Raw genomic sequence first — 16,995 nt, 5'->3', positions numbered from 1 at the left:
TGTAACGCCGGTCTGTGCTCTGCAGACAGAGGACACTGTCAGCTTGGGGGGGCTTTTCGGGGAAGGCTGGGCGTCTGCTGGCCCTGACAGTGTGTCACTTACATAACCAGACGGATAAACCAGGGTGAGCAGGAGGACAGCAGTGAAAAGGAGAGAGGATCCCACATGGACACACAACATGGCAGCAATTCACGAACACATGGACATGGTCAGCATCAGGCCAACACATATGCCCACAACAACCACACACACACACACACGTGCGTTTAGAGGCAAGGTTGCCATGGAAACAACCCCTCCTCACCCAGTTGTGTCCTCTGATGTCCTTCCCAAAGTGGAGCAACTGCTGACCATGTGTGTGTTTGTGTGTGTTGGTTTAAACTATCATCACCCTCACCCTAAACGATTTGAATCTCAATGCCGGATGATAAAGGCCGAAGTTAAAGGTAAATTAAAATGTTAACAGCAGTTGTAGGATTATTATTTCTATCATCACGAAGTAGGTCTAATCTTATGTCATTGAACTTAGAGGTTCCTTGGTCTGATGACACATTATTTAACTTTAACAATCTAGTTCAACTTATGTCACTATTTCTTTGGCCTGTGCTGGTTTGCTTATTCTTTCTGGAAGCTCTTCTCCACCTACCACAACCCACGAGGGACATTTCATATTCTCAATTTGCAGGTTTTTTCTCCTTCTAACCTTCACACTCTGTGCTGTTCTGCAGAGCAGCACAGACGGCTGTTCAGGCCACTGTGGCTGGTTGCATTAAAGATGTATGACACTTAGTCCACACAATATCTTAGTATGTTGTCCAAGGAACTGCAGGAGCTGGTGCCCTCTTATTTATTGTTTTTAATATCTGTGATCTAAAGCAATACATGGTCCGATATATACTAACATGAGAGTTAGAGTGGAAAATTAAATTGTTAATGATTCCTAAGGTGTCGTTTTCAAACCTTTATGACAAAGACATCTATTTAAGGCTTGATATCATAATAAAGTGTGAATACAAAGAAAACACAAAGACAACTGAATATATAGAGCTAAAAAAAACAAATACACATCTTTTCTGCATTATTTAGTCGATAAAATAAAACTTTTCCTCTCAGCAAACATAATAAACGCAGAAACTGATATTTCTCTGAAAGGCTCATATTATTTATATATTGGTAAGACTAATTTCTTAGTTATGAATTATTTTGTTTGTCAAAATAGTAGATGCCTATTGTTAAATTATTAAAACCAAAACACATGAAGTTAACAACACTTAATTTGCTGTCAATCAACATTCATTGTTCTGTCAATCATCAAAGCTGCTGCGGCTTCAGCTTCGATACCACGTATTGAATGTTGTTAAGGATAAAGTGCCTCTTGTTTAAAAATTCACATCTCAAGTGAGTGCAGACCAATAGTGAATATTCAGTTGATTAATAATGAATGTACTAATACAACTAATCAGATGGAGCTTCTTTAAAACTGCATCTTCTCTGCTGTGTAGTTTCAGTCTGAAGGTGAGACGGGATTTATCTGCTGTAGTTGAAGGATTCAGTCTATTGACAGCTTACTGCAGATTGGATCTATTTCTGTATGGATCAATACGAGGATTCTTGATTGTGGCATTTTTATCACAGAGACAGGAAGAAGCAGAAGAACACACACACACACACACACACACTCACAAAACCCTACATTCATGTTTAGTTTTCTGTTTCATACATTTCATTCTTACAAAAATCCATCCACATAATCTTCCTTTCTTTCTATTCATGCCACTTTCACACCCTCTTTTTACACACACATGCACACGCACACACACAGACACACACAGATCCTGGTCAGCAATATGTTTCCGAGGCTGGCGGCCATGCTCGGAGGAAATGTGATCGGGCTCATAAAACATTGATGGGATGATATCTTTAGAAACTCCCTCCTTCACCTCATCACAACCGAAGCCCGTCATCTCCTCCCCTCCACCTCTCACCTCACCCTCTCCCCTCCACCCTGCTTTCTTTTCTTAATCCCTCCATCCTCCTCTCACTCTCTTTCCCTTTCATCAGCTTCCTCTGCCACGTGTCTGACCTTGGTTAAACAGTGTTTGTCATGACCTGCATTTTAAACAGCACAGTCCAGGGAGTTTCTTTCTCAGTGGGGCTGAATAATTTGACCCAAAATCGCATCGCAATAATTTTTCAGATTTATCTCCATGACGATAAATGGAACTATTTTGAACGCGCCGGTGCACGACCTTCCTCCAGCGCCATCCCATACACTCATCCTCCATCATTCTCTCCCCGCGTGAGCTGAAACCTGTTACAGATGGTTGCTTCAGCCCAACTGAGAAAAGACTCTTTCGGTTTTTCCCCCTTTTTCCATTTTGAGTCTTTATTCCCACATTTAGTCGAGTTTAATTGGAATTTGAAGCAGCGGAGCAGAGGGTGAAATTGCAGTAATGGAATGAACAGCAGTGGCTTTATGGCTGTTTCTGAGCGTGTCTGTGTGTCTGTGTGTGTGTGTGTGTGTGTGTGTGTGTGTGTGTGTGTGTGTGTGTGAGTGTGTTTGTCTTGAGAGATGTTTCAGTTTTCGAGCTGACAAGCTGACAAGAGAACTGTAGGCTTGTCAGTACAGAACATGTCATCCTGATGCACTGTCACCTGCCACAAAGAAGTGTGTGTGTGTGTGTGTGTGTGTGTGTGTGTGTGTGTGTGTGTGTGTGTGTGTGTGTGTGTGTGTGTGTGTGTGTGTGTGTGTGTGTGTGTGTGTGTGTGTGTGTGTCTCTCTCGTTAGTACCTCTGGTTATCTCTCTGCTTGTACTGTAATTGCCTCAGGCGAGTTTGTGAAGGGATTTGGTCTCAGAGGTTTTTTTTGTTGAAATGTTCTTGTGTCTGTTCTGCAACTTCATTTTCCTGTAACTGTCGGACCTTTCCTGTTCTATCTCTATGTTTTGTCTGTTAATATTTTACAAACAAAGATAATTTTACATAAAATGTTTTATTTTGTCCACAGTGTGCTGTAAGATAGACACTATTTATTCACTATTAAATACCTGTGTACCAGGAGGGGGCTTTAAAAAACATGAAATACTCCGTTTGTGTAAAATTGTCTGTGCAAGAGAAGATTAGCAGCAATTTCTTTGATTCTTTTATCAGGCCCTTTCCCTCTTATTGCATAATTTTCATTTCCAGCTGGTTTTTACTGTGAGGAGAAACACAACACTCACTGTAGTTGGAGATATTGCCTGAATCCACTTTAAATTAGATTGTGTCGGGCTGGTAAATGTGCTGGGTGCCCCTGGATCAAGTGTCCTGATTCACACTTAATTGCCTGCTGCAGCCAGTTCAGTTTCAGACACTTCAGAGGAGAATTAAACTGTTGGTTATTTGATAAAATCTTGGGAATGACTCAGCTGAAGGTGACAGGCTGTGGATCATGGATGCCCTTTTGAAGTCATGTGTCATTAAGAAGGTGTTTGTACGTGTGTGGACTTTTCAGACTTCTGCCAGGTGGAGCTGCGTCTCTTAGCTCATCTCTCCTCCGACCCTGAGCTGCTCCGTGTTTTTACCAACCCCCAAGCTGACGTCTTTACCATGCTGGCCTCTCAGTGGTAAGTCACACACACACACACACACACACACACACACACACACACACACACACACACACACACACACACACACACACACACACACACACCCACATACACATGTACACACTCAATCTTGATATCAAAGGCCAGCGATGACACTCATGGTTTCCCACAGAGTTTCTCCTTCCCTCTCTAACTCCCAGTCTCTCCTTCGCTCTCTCTCCAGACTGCCGCCTCCTTCACTTCAAACACTTAATAATCTTGTTGCCATGACTACCTTGCCAACAGCATCCTTTGCTCTCTGTTGTCCACGGGCAGGAGACCCCTGGGCCGGTCGCCCCTAGTGATGACATTGTCACCTTTTGAAGTATTTGTGTTTTTCTCCTTCTCTCCTGCTGCCAGTGTGTGTCAGTGTGTACACACAGGTCTGTCTTGTCTTGTCAATGCTGTGTGTTGAGTCTGTGTGTTTGTGTGTGTGTTGAGTGTGTGTGTGTTTCCCAGCGTCCTACCTTTGCTCCTGTCATCTATCTCAGTCAGGTGTGTGGCAGAGGGCGGCCGGTGAAACAGATTACCTGGTCACACAGGCCATAATTACACCTCTGCTGAGGCTAGACTTTGTGTCTCTTACATTATCTCTCTTTCACCTTAAACAAATTAATTGGTGCGCCGTCACTGCAGCTCTGCCGGGATTATACTAAACCTTACTCTCTGGTTTATTGTCTTCTAATTCTTTCCTTCCAGTTGTCTCCCTGTTCTTATATTTTCAAGTCCCGTCCTTCCTGTATTTTCTCCTCCCTTCTTTCTCTCATCAATCACCAATCACTCATCACTATTTTGTTTTTCTACTCATCTTTTCCCCTCCTTCTCCCCCTCTTTCCTCACTTTAGTGTCCCGTCATTCTCTTACCAATCAATCCTCAATTATCTCACAGTATCTTGCAATGTTAAAGAAATTTTAAAAATGCCTTGGCCCGTCCTTCCACCACGTTCTATGGAAATCCATTTAGCATTTCCTGCGAACAAACACCCACATACCAACAGAATGATAAACGGGGCGAAAACAGACAACACCCAAACTGGTTTAGATCAAAATCTGGAAATCTGTTTGTCACAGTCTGTGTTGTGAGAATCTTCTTTTCCTGCTACACAACTGATTCCTTGTTGCTTGATTTAGATTTTGTTATAATGAGAATAAGTCTCTTCTGAATTTCTTTTTTCTACGCTTTCTTTTCTCACAACTTCCTGCTGACAGGTGTCAGTTGCAAAACCTGTTCATGTGAGAACAACCAGCCATTTTAGGACAACTTGGACATAAGAGTGTGTTTCAGATCCAAAATGCTGTGTGTTGCGTACCTGACTTTTAAAGCCTCCAGTAGATTAATACCTATCCAGCAGGGGGCAGTGAAAAGCTAGTATGGATTTCTCTCAGCCAGATGCACAGTGAAGAGGAACTCTCACCTTTGGGTCACTAATATCTAAGGTTATACAACCCAGCATTTACCTTAAGCTGACGTTTAACAGACATGTATGTATTTGCATGTGTTTGTCATAGGGAACCTTTTTTACTCTAATTGTCTCATATTTAAGAACCTACACTGAGGCCACAGGCAGTGACACAACTGACCTTATGAAACACTGGAGTGTTGAGGCTCAGCAGACACACTTGTAATTTGTGTGTGTGTGTGTGTGTGTGTGTGTGTGTGTGTGTGTGTGTGTGTGTGTGGTGGTGGGGGGGGGGACCCACTCTTAACACTGATCTGCCCTGGCAGCTCCCCGTCAGCCCCTCCAGAAACGCCACTTTGCAGACGTCCCACCTTGTCTGATCCCCACTACTACGGCTGTCTACAAGTCACATTACATAACTGTCCTCTTTCTATCTCTCTCTCTCTCTCTCTCTCTTCTTCTGTCCTTCTTATTTTCTTAGTCCCTCTGTCGACTTGCTGTTCACGTCCTTTTAACCTCCATACCTCACTTGGTTTCGCTTTTCATTTCATTCTAGTTTCTATTTAGTAGTTTTCATCCTCCGTCTTTTTCTGCTCTGTCTCACGTTTCTCTCTTTGCTTTTCTATCCGTCCAGGATTCCTTTTCTCCTCCACATTTTTTTGGAGCGGATCCGGATAAATTGGTTGTTAGCCTTGGACGAGGTGTTCTCTCTCCGAGTGTCCCTCTCGTTCTGCTTTATTTGTTCCCTTCTTCAATTGTTCTTGATTTACCTCCTCATCTGTCTCCGTTTCAATTCCCACCAGAACAACAAGAATCAAAGTAGACAAACAAGTCATTATCTGTACATGCACACAACTCATCACACAATACTTACGTTGCAACTGTTTTATACAGTTTCTATAATGTTTTATCCCAATTTTTCTCTTGAAAATCATAACCTATTCATTAGTCACAATCTAGTCTTGTGTACCATCTGATTTTTGAACCAATCTTTTCACCTCTACACCATTTTGTTCACCTTAAAGCAATATTAAGTTAATTTAAGTATAAAAACAATTCTCTCAATCTGTTTTTCTCTGTACCTCAGGAAGGGGGTGAGTGAGAGTGAGGTGACCTCAGAGGATCGGGAACACGCCAAGCGCATCGTCTACTCTGTTGTGTACGGGGCAGGTCAGCACACACACACACACACACACACACACACACACACACACACACACACACACACACACACACACACACACACACACACACACACTCACTCTCACAGGGCATGTTCTCACAGGGCAGTGGGTGATAAATAATTGATTAATGAAGATAGAAGTATTCTTCAGTCAACATCGATGAGCTGGACAGCAGAGATGGTACTGAGAAAGAACCTGAAGTTAGTTTAATTGCAGGTTATCACTACCTATACATGTTTTAGATTGTGTTGTGTTTAGTTTCATGTTGTTTAACACATTCCTGAGTTCACACAGTGGACAGACATGTGGGTGGGAGGCAGAGGGGCCGTGGAAGACGGAGAGAAATGAGTAAGAGGAGGATGAATGTATAATGCACCCTTGTGGCTCATAAAGAGACTCTGACCATGTTCTTGTGAACATGCACACATGACCAGTGACACAGCGTCATGTGAGACTAAACTAACATCTGTGCACCTATATGTGTAAGTAAATGTTTTGTGCATATACTCAATATGGACATTTGTGCGTCTGTCAGCACAGAGTGACCACGTTGGCATGTGTGTTCAGCAGGAGGAGGAGGCAGGTTTTTAAAAACATTAAATGCTTCTGAGGAAGCTTTTTCCTCCTGACTAACACAAAGCACCATAACAGCCTCTTCTAGGATCTGATGTGAAACAGTCAGTGAACCGTCAACGTACCGACATTTAATAAATGCCTGATTTTTCAAAAGCCTGAAGTGTGAAATAATAATAACAGTTTTGACAATGTCAGCTAGAACTAGAAGTAAAACCCTAAAACTGCAACTACCAGACTACAGCACCTTTTAAATCTAAAAATCAGTGAGTGCATGGCTTCTAACCTAAATAATGAATTTGTGGGAGCATATATCAGATTTCAGTCATATCTTCCTTTGAAATGAATCCTCATAATATTGAGGAAAATCTGTTATATCACACTTTTAGAAGCTACAGCTCTTTCATGCTTTTATGACTGAGGCATATGTGTTCTTGACTGCGTTTGACACGTCTGAGCCAAAATGGAAGGACATGGTAAAAGCACCATATGTCCTGATGAAGTGAGAAACATACCGATGAACGTTAGACAAGTTGAAGGAGTCTGAGGCACTTGACAAGATGGTGAGTTAAACAGACTTTAATATCTCAAGGCTATTAAATCAACTGTAAAAGGAGAAAAACTAAGTTCCCTATTTAAACCTGGGTGTCGTGTAGCTTTCACTATACATCCTGAACAATTCCCTTTGTAAGAGTTCTTTTTATTGAGTTTTCTACAAAGTGAACGCCTAACACCTCCTTGTAATGAAGTGCCAGAGGGCATTGGGGGCTGCCAGTCATTATATATTATTGATAAACGTGTTGTAGAGCTGGGTGAAGAGGTCAGAGGTCATGAGTAGGGTCAAGCTTTTTAACAATTGGACCTTCAGATGCTCTTATTGTTTACACTTTGGTCCTTTTCTCTCAGTTTCGGAACCTGCTCAGGGGCTGCATGCTGTTCTGGCTTTGTAGGTCATTGTTGTGAGAGATGTTCTCACTCATTTTACTGAGAGAAGGTTAAATGACTATAAAAGTAGATCATCACTAACCTGTTCGTGTGCTTAGCTTGTGGTACACGTCTAAATAGGTCAGTTATGTCATTGGGTTTGACCTCTTTACAGATTGCTGACACCAGAGATGTTCAATATTTAAAATGAAAAAATAAAATATTCCATAGGACATGTGTAATACAATACCTAGCTTAGTGTGTGTTGTTTATACAGAAGACTTCTATCGATTTTTTTAGTTTCATGTTTTCCTCTTTCACTCGGACCCAGTCGTGATATATAATCAAAACAGGACCTTCACTGTTCCTCCTGAGTCCAGTGTCATGACGAGTCCAGAAAATAGGTTTGATTTCATTAATTAGCCAATCAGCAGAAAACCTAAAGAGCATGGTTTGCATCAGAATGTGCACGTAGGGGAACTGGGCCAGCGCTGATATTCCACAGGCTCTGAGTGCGCTGAAGGAGTTCAACAAAATCTGATGCTCTCGAGCTGATGATGGAGGCTTCTGGGGTTTTTCTACTTGAGCTGGAGTCATGGCTCGGGCAGGAGAGAAGAACAATGAGCCAACAGAGCCACACACAGACTGATACCGTTCTAGGAATCTCACTAAACCTCAAATCTAATCGTCAATCGGGCAAATGTCAAAATGTAATTAATTGGAGACATATATGGAGCCGTGGGTTGGATGCTGGGAGGGTTCAGAAAAATGCTGAGAACATATGAAGTGTGTAAGGAGAACGATGGAGTGAGATACTGAGAGGAGGAAGGCTGAAAATGTAGGCTAAAGGCAAAGAGAGGAAAGGGGGGAGGTGGCGGAGGAGGAGAGAGTAATGTAGGGGAAAGGGGAAGAGTAAAGAGTGGGTGGGGCAGCGGGAGAGAGAGAGAGAGAGAGAGGGAAATGAGAAGAGGAATTGAAGGAGCTCCTGATCAGCATAGACAGACAGCTCTTCATGGAAGGAGCGTTGCCATGGATACTGAATACTAAAAGGAAGCTTTCTCCGCAAGACAATAATCAGGCCAGGGAGGAGGGGCAGAGCGGTGCTATGGACTCACACACACACACACACACACACACACACACACACACACACACACACACACACACACACACACACACACACACACACATGCATACGTTATACAATTAGGTCAACTGATAAGAAGGCCAAGCGATGATGTTGGAGAAAAAAGAAAAGTAGAGATGAAGGAGATGAGAGATGGGCTTAGTTTGCACTGTGAAAATAAGAAGTCATCAAAAAGAAAGGCTTAAAAACATAGATCAATATTAACTGCTACATTCATTACATCTGATGGACCTGATCTACATTTTGTCAGCTGAGGTTCTTCAGTGACCTTTCCAAAAATAAATGTTTATCAGTAGCCTTTTTGCATTTTCGCATTCAGACTTTACAGAAAACGTTTCATGGTGGGGGCAGAAATCACAAGGGCAGTAGAGAGAGGGCAGAAAAAAAAAGAAAATCTGAATTAACAGGAAGAATCGCAGCAGTAGTAGAAGAAGAGACGAGAGGGAGGACAAAAGAAATTGAGAGGAGTACAAGAGGAGCACAAGAGGAGCAGTGCAGGGAGCGTCAGGAACAAAGGTCAGAGGTCACTCGCTGAGGTGACCTCATTCAGCAGGAATGTGGGGCTTCGTACAGATGCAGGAACACGCTTCTCCAGAGGCAGAGCTCTCAAGCACCTTCCACAACATCTACATGAAATAAACATGCTTCTGCCTCTTGGGTGCTTCAATCCCAAGTGGACAGCTCTAAGTACAGCTCTAGTACATTGAAATTATAGGCTGCATTTAAAGGTGGCCGACACGTTTGAGCAAAAACGAAAAATTTAGTTTTGGTCCATGCCCCCTCTGCTAACAAGGAGGAGGCGAGGTTTATGACCTACGCTGCAGCCAGCCACCAGGGGGCAGAGCAAGATGATTTGGCTTCACTTGTTTGGGAGCTGTCATCTTTACATAGAGTCTAAGATTAGAACGTGACCCATTTGTGATTGGATCTCACGCTCTATATGCAAATATACATCATCTACATGCATCTTTGTACGTCACTGCTGTTTTTAAAGAGCAAATGTGTGGTTGTTTTTTAGCGAGTGTGTGTGTGTGTGTGTGTGTGTGTGTGTGTGTGTGTGTGTGTGTGTGTGTGTGTGTGTGTGTGTGTGTGTGTGTGTGTGTGTGTGTGTGTGTGTGTGAGAGAGACAGAGAGAGAGGCAAGGAGCAGCTGAGCGAATCAATTTGCCGCAAGTAGCTCGACAAGGTTTTACTCATTTAAAATAGTAAAAAAAAAAAAAACGAAAATCAATAAGAGGCGTCAGCGTTGATGCTGTGTCGGGGCCTCCACAAATAAATCAATGTTTGGGAAACAATGGGAAGTCTGAAGATATTTTTCGGTTCATTATGAAACTGTGGAGAGTTAAAGGATCCTGTGGCCCAGGACGCTTTTTGTGTTCATTTTGCTAAAAAAAGAACTTGCAGGATGTTCATGTCGGGTCTGAACCGGGCCTCAGTGGCGTCCTGACACATTTCAGCAAATGTGAACGCACCGACAGAGAGATGAGACAACTTCAAACATCTTCATCCTCAAACTCAGAGGCTGACTGTCTGAAAAAGAAGCTAATGTTGGTAACAGGAAGGAACACACACACACACACACACACACACACACACACACACACACACACACACACACACACACACACACACACACACACACACACACACACACACACACACACTGTCACACACACACTGTCACACAGCCCTTGCAGTCTAACCCTGCTCTTTGCTCTCTCTGCTTTTATCTTGTCCTCTTCTCCACTTCTATCGCTCGCCCTTCACTTGGCTCTACTTTTCGTTTCTCTCACCCTCTGGTCCAGTCTGTCTACTGCTCCCTCTCCTCCCTTTACTCCCCCCCCCTCTGGCCTCTTCTCCTCTCATCAGTCAAGATAGAGGTCGTTTTGCTCCATTTAAAAATCTCTGGTTATTCATCTGTCAGCTCAAGGTCTTTTCCCTGACGGCCATTCATGATCACAATTCAACATTTTGGGGAAATCTGCTTTGGAGCTTTCTGGTTGAGATTAGTTCAGAAAGCTGATGCTGCTCCTTTATCTGTATGATGAACATGAAGCTACCTCTAGCATTTGTTTTGCTCAGCACGACCAAGACACATATTCTTATGTCAAATTTAAACATGAATCTTTTCTGCATTGTTTATTCTGGAAAATAAAAGCTTTCATATCAGTAAACATACATTCTGATATGTCTGCGAAAGGCCCATATCAGCCGATATTATCAGCTCACTAATATATCTGTCTTGAATCTTTAAATATGTTAAAGATAAAGATATATGATAAAGATAATCAGTAAAAGTTGTTCCCTACAGGCCGCGAGCGACTATCAGGGATCTTGGGTGTGAGTGCCCACCAGGCCAGTCAGTTCCAGGACAGTTTCCTCCAGACCTACAGAGACGTCCAGGCCTTCATCCAGAGGACCATCCAGCTGTGCCACAAACAAGGTGCGTCTGCATTCATCTTCCACTCAAATGTCACCTCCAGGTTAAAGAACAGAAGTGGGAGAAAATAAGTCAGATACTAAACAATGATTGTGGAATAGAAGTTCGGGTCAAAGTGAAACCAAGGGTTCATTTTAAGGATTATAACTAAAATGTGTGTGTTTGTGCGTGTGTCTGCGTTACACCTTGTACTTTTAGTTACACTACCCAGCCCACACTCACTATGGATTTATGTGTGTGTGTGTTTGTCTGAAAAAGAAGAGGATGTGCTTACATTAGCAGGAATGAGACAAACTGCTGTGTGTCAATATTGGAGGAGGGGCAACAAGGTGAGTTGGGGGGGGGCTGGGGGGAGTGTTTTATGTGAGGGGGGGGGCTGATGGTTGAGACGGGACAATCTATTTATATTCCAACATAACTGCCAGCGCAGCACACCTGAGACTTGAACACGCAGAATAGTGTAAAGTCTGCACTTTAACCCTGGCTGTACACGAGCCCAGTGTCAGTCAGAATCCACCGAAGCAGATCGGACGACACCGGGCACCACGTCTGGATTAGGATCTCAGTCTCCGGCCTGCGATCTAATCCCGTCTTAACTTTATCTTTTACGTGTAGAGTATTGACGTTCCTGCTAATTGAACACCGATAGGCTGGAGTGTAAACCAGTTGCAACCTAATCAGATTAGTGCCAAAGAGCAGAATTGTGTGTGAGTGTTGGCTTCAGCTCATCTCTCTGACTGGTGTTGCATGTAAGAGCTGAAAAATAACCTCATCTTGTTGTAAACATCTGGAATTAGGTCAGCTTTTTCTTTATTTATGCCAGTCGTGATAGCGGAGTCCTTTGTCAAAGACAGTGACCCGCCGTCCCGCTCAGACAGGCGCTCCATCACCCACTTCAATCCCATCAACCCCCACTACTCTTGACCTCCCTGTTTCCTCGGTGTCAGCTTCTTCATCTACGCAGTGCACTGGACTCATTCTCCCAAAAAGGCTGCTCACGGATCACAGTGGAAAGCCTCCTCGTTCTCAGGGGCAGAGCGATGATGCGCCCAACAGTCGGCTTTAATTCAGCTCATCACCATGGTGATGCTCCCATCGGAGACGGTGCTGGGATTTGTCGGCCCCTGCTCGTCCCACACGCTCCGTCCCTCAGTCTGTCTCGGGCTTGCTCTCTCCCTCTTTTTCTCTTTGCGTTTTCTTGTCTCTCCCTCGCACTCTCCTCACGTCACTTGTTTTCAAATCGCTTCCCCTTTGGTCGCACCCTCCCTCACTCCACAGCAGGAATAAAGCAGATCGATTAAGATAGTCTGTGCTGGCTGGGAGGAGACGTACAACATCACACCAGATCCACCGGCTGGAGCTGGTGGATTGGGGCTCAGAGCAGAGATTAATGCTGTTGCTCCTTGTTCTCTGAGTTTATAGTTGATTGGTATCTGACACAGCAGGATTCTGCTCGGTTTCTGTGGACGCTGGCAGGCTGAGCAGAGATGAGGTGCAGGCTCAGCTGCTGTCATATTTGTTGGAAGCGTCTGAGACAGGGCGAAGCGAAGGTGAGGTTAATGTCACGGCTTCACAGTGTGGGGGTGATGGCAGAGAGAGAAGTAAATAGAAGTAAAAGGGAGAAGAAGATTTCATGGAGACAGAAGCATAAAATGAAACCCAGGAGGAACGGTACAGAGATGAGAGCCAGGGCAGGAATATTTAAGAGTTGCCAGGGTTGTGCTTCTCTGAACGGTGTTTGAAACTCACTGTGTTTGATATTAAAATGAGCTGAAGCCACCACTCTGGGTAAGCCTGTAAAGCTCCTGAGACGAGTGTCACACCTTCACTCGTGACGACCGGTTTAAAAAAAAAAAAAAGGAGGATTTTTAAAAAAAAACACACACAACAGGGGGAATCACAGAGATAAGAAACGAGTCAACTCTTCTGAAGGCCTCGACAGACAAAGGGAAGCCTTTAATCTGCACCGATATGTAAACACCCTGCTGTGCTAACACTCACACATGAACATGCCCAGGCTCTGAGGCGCAGGCAAATTCTTCGTGCACGTATCTATTCGGATATTTCATAACTGCAGAGAATGAAGTTGGTAAAGACTTGAAAATACAAAAGGCAGTAGCACTAAGCTCTGTGGATAAGAATAAAGAAAAAAGTCAAAATGCAGGATTTCAGGATGGCCTCTTCGATTTACTATATATATTTTAGTCCTTTCTTTACTTACAAGTCTTACATGTCAAATTAATAAAGTAGAATAGAAGGCAATAAAGACCAAAAACAATATTAAGATACTGATTAAAGTTCCTTTCCACATTGGTTTATTGGTATTATTGTGTAATATTGGTCAATATGAGCCTTTCACCGACATATAACTTTAGTTTTACAGAGTAAACAGTGCAGAAGATATTAGCTTTTATATTTACAGTTTAAGTGTGTGTGTCCATATTGATCCATATTGAGAAAATTGGTTTTTACAACATTAAATAACACGTGGTTTGGTTGTAATTACATCTGAAGGTTCACTAGTTTAAACAGTGAAACATTATGAAGATTTGTTGCCCATCATCTATACTGCCACTCTCCCTGAGCCACTTGAAAACAGGTTGAACTTGAATATCACACATTCCAGTATGATTCACATGAGTCCCAGTCATACCTGTCCATAAATGGAACATTTGTGCAATGTGTTTTCACTGACCTAAAGTACACTACACGTCCCTGTCACTGGGGCCCGGAACAAAGGTCACATTCTTCGTGAAAAGGTCACACTCGTGTGTCATGGGTGGATTCACAGTGAGTTGGTTTTTGTGTTTGTTTCTAGTGGTGTGCGCTCATTTCCTATGCATTTATGCCTGTGTACGTGATTGTGTGTGTAGGTGTGTGTGAGTTCTGGGAAGAGGGTCATTCAGGTTTCATGCCATGGTTGGCTTTCCTCATAGTACGGGATACTACAGGGATTTAGCTGTAAAGCCTGCTCCATTGTTGTTCAGCTGGTGGAATGTACTGGGCCCACTGTTAGTGTGTGTGTGTGTGTGTGTGTGTGTGTGTGTGTGTGTGTGTGTGTGTGTGTGTGTGTGTGTGTGTGTGTGTGTGTGTGGGCCTAACCGTGTGTTGCATACCTGTTTGTGTATTTTGTGCATCACATTATTGTGCTCCAATGTGTTTGAGGGCCTGAATTCTTTGCTTTTCTACTTGTTACGTGGATGCAATGTTTTGTGTGTGTGTGTTTATGTTGCGTGCCTGTGTGTGTGTGTGTGTGTGTGTGTGTGTGTGTGTGTGTGTGTGTGTGTGTGTGTGTCATTGTAAGCTTGCTGTTACCATAATCACCGATAATGCTGCATCAACAAATGACCTGACATGTAACTGTTCTTTGTGGCTTCGTGGATGAATCACTGGACTGAAACGACAGAGATTGGTCTAAATTTGCATAAAGTCGACTGAAGACCAGAACGTACCTGGAAACATTGAACGTGACTCTTCTCTGCTTTTTTCTAGGTTATGTGTTGTCCATCATGGGTCGTCGACGAACCCTCCCCAACATCAACTCTCCAGATTGGGGAATCCGCATGCAGGCTGAAAGGCAGGCTGTGAACTTTACAGTCCAAGGTGGGATCACTGACAGTTGCACAACCACTCTGCAACGTATTTGCGCTCAACCTCATGTGTACGTGTTCGCAGGTTCTGCTGCTGATCTCTGTAAGGTGGCCATGATCCGGATCTTCAACCTCGTGGCCACCACCTCGCTCACTGCCAGGTACAACTGTTAAACATGGGCCCTACTGAGCTGAGGATGCTCCTATTACAAGCCATTTCTCCAGTGTTATACCAAACTCTGTGTAACAAGACACTGACTGACTCCTCACTCCTCACATCTCTCTGAATCTACGAACTGATTGAGTCTGTCACACTAAACCACATAACAAGCAGTCGCTGGTTTACGAGCCAAATGCTTTTTGAAGAGTTGTGACTTGCTCCCGAGTGACACACGACAAACACTCAGCTCGAGTAAACACACTTGATGAGCGAGCCAGATTTTACCAGAACTAGATGAATATGTTGGGGGAGCAAAGTGGAGGGAGGAGTTGATGGAGACACTTGGGATCAGCTGGGTGCCACAGATCTCACTAGTACTTGTGTCTGAAGTGTTTTATGTATTTTTCTGGGTGTGTTTGTAACTGAAGGCTGATAGCGCAGCTCCATGACGAGCTCCTGTACGAAGTGGACGACTCACAGGTGGAAAACTTTGCAGGTAAATGTACTAGATTCAATATCGGCTTTGGAAATCACTTATCAAACATCTTTCAATTTATTTTAGGTTTGTTTTGTGGTTATTTAATCTAAAATATCCACAATTCATATATAAATGTTACATCATGATGACTATAACATGATTGATAATATTTGTGTGGCTTCCTGTGTGTGTGCAGCGTTGGTGAAGAGCACCATGGAGTCCCTGCAGCACATCGACCAGCTGGGCCTCCATCTCAAGGTCAGTGACCTGAAAGCAAAATCATTTTACTTTTAGATTAGTGCCAGTCGTCACTCTGTGGCTTTGGTAAACCATGGCACCCCGGCTAATGGAGACGTACACAGTCAATAAAGCCAATAATTATTAATAGAATTATTGATTTTTTAAAATGTAGACAACAAACTACAGGACTCACACGTATTTTTAAGGTTTTCAACTAATCATGAAAAATAAAACTAGAAAATATAACTTTTCCCCTGTGTGTGTGTGTGTGTGTGTGCGTGTGTGCGTGTGTGCGTGTGCGTGTGTGTGTTTCCTAGGTCCCCCTAAAGGTGGCGGTCTCCAGTGGGAAGTCCTGGGGGTCCATGACTGAGCTTAAGATCCCTTCAGCATCTCCTTCTCTTTGAGTCCTTCCTCCTCCCTTCCTTCCATCATTACCTTTCCACTACACCTTTGTTCAACAAGATACTTGACTTTCAACCCCCCCCCGCCCCTCTATCTCTCTTGGTGTGTTCCCATCTTCTCGTTCCACCGCTCCCTCTCTCGTAGCCTTTCTCTCTGCCTCTCTCTTCACTCGTCCTGCATCCACATCGCTATGGAAACCAGGCAGCTGCAGCTCCTTCCAGCTCCAAATTCGCGCTTCCACTCCATCCGTATCCGGGGGCAACGGCAGGAGCCACAGACTGGATTGCACCAGTTCTCTCTCTCTCTCTCTCCATCCTTAAAAAAAAAAATCCTCTTCCTACTCGTCTCCTCCTCCGTTTTCACACTCTCTCGTTAAGACCAACACTGTTTTCTCTGCCTCGTTGCCAAGGTGAAGCTCCACATTTATCGGTTCATGAAATTGGCTTTTAGTTTGATATTTAAACGGCTAAACCAGTTTGGCTACGTGAAATATGTTGTTCTGCATTTTCACAGACTTTTGTGTTTTTATTGTTGTAATACTTCGTTTGTGCTGAATAAAATTAGCATTTCTCCTGTTCTTACAAAACCCCTGTGAGCTGATGATGAACCTAACGACCATTTTATTTATGTTTTTCTGTGTGTAGGCACTAAATCTCAATTAATTTAAGCTAATTTGCGTGTCGGATTTAAGAGGATTATTTTAACAGAAGCGTAGAAAAATGAAAGCAGGATAATAACCTTGTATTTCAACAACTTTAACGATCATTGAGAGATTTCAGTGAGGGATTTCAGGGATGCAGCCACTGGGAGTTGAGACAAAGTCAATAGT

At 43.4% G+C, this 16,995-nt stretch overlaps 1 protein-coding gene across 1 annotated transcript in view; it reads left to right on the top strand.

Annotated features, from left to right (window-relative positions):
- The window catches only part of poln (polymerase (DNA directed) nu), a 35,618-nt gene extending 18,866 nt beyond the window's left edge, over positions 1–16,752 (top strand). Inside the window, exons 16-23 of the mRNA XM_035149714.2 lie at positions 3,494–3,605; positions 6,117–6,199; positions 11,168–11,299; positions 14,789–14,899; positions 14,972–15,047; positions 15,475–15,542; positions 15,721–15,782; positions 16,082–16,752. Coding sequence (XP_035005605.2) covers positions 3,494–3,605; positions 6,117–6,199; positions 11,168–11,299; positions 14,789–14,899; positions 14,972–15,047; positions 15,475–15,542; positions 15,721–15,782; positions 16,082–16,168 — 731 coding nt within the window. The 3' untranslated portion in view covers positions 16,169–16,752. The remainder of the gene's footprint in view (positions 1–3,493; positions 3,606–6,116; positions 6,200–11,167; positions 11,300–14,788; positions 14,900–14,971; positions 15,048–15,474; positions 15,543–15,720; positions 15,783–16,081) is intronic.
- The last annotated feature ends 243 nt before the right edge of the window (positions 16,753–16,995 follow it).

This window comes from Hippoglossus stenolepis, chromosome 23 (assembly GCF_022539355.2).
Source record: "Hippoglossus stenolepis isolate QCI-W04-F060 chromosome 23, HSTE1.2, whole genome shotgun sequence".
NCBI classification, from domain to species: domain Eukaryota; kingdom Metazoa; phylum Chordata; class Actinopteri; order Pleuronectiformes; family Pleuronectidae; genus Hippoglossus; species Hippoglossus stenolepis.
The sequence above is the reverse complement of the archived record's forward strand: the minus strand, read 5'-3'. Positions and strand labels throughout refer to the sequence as shown.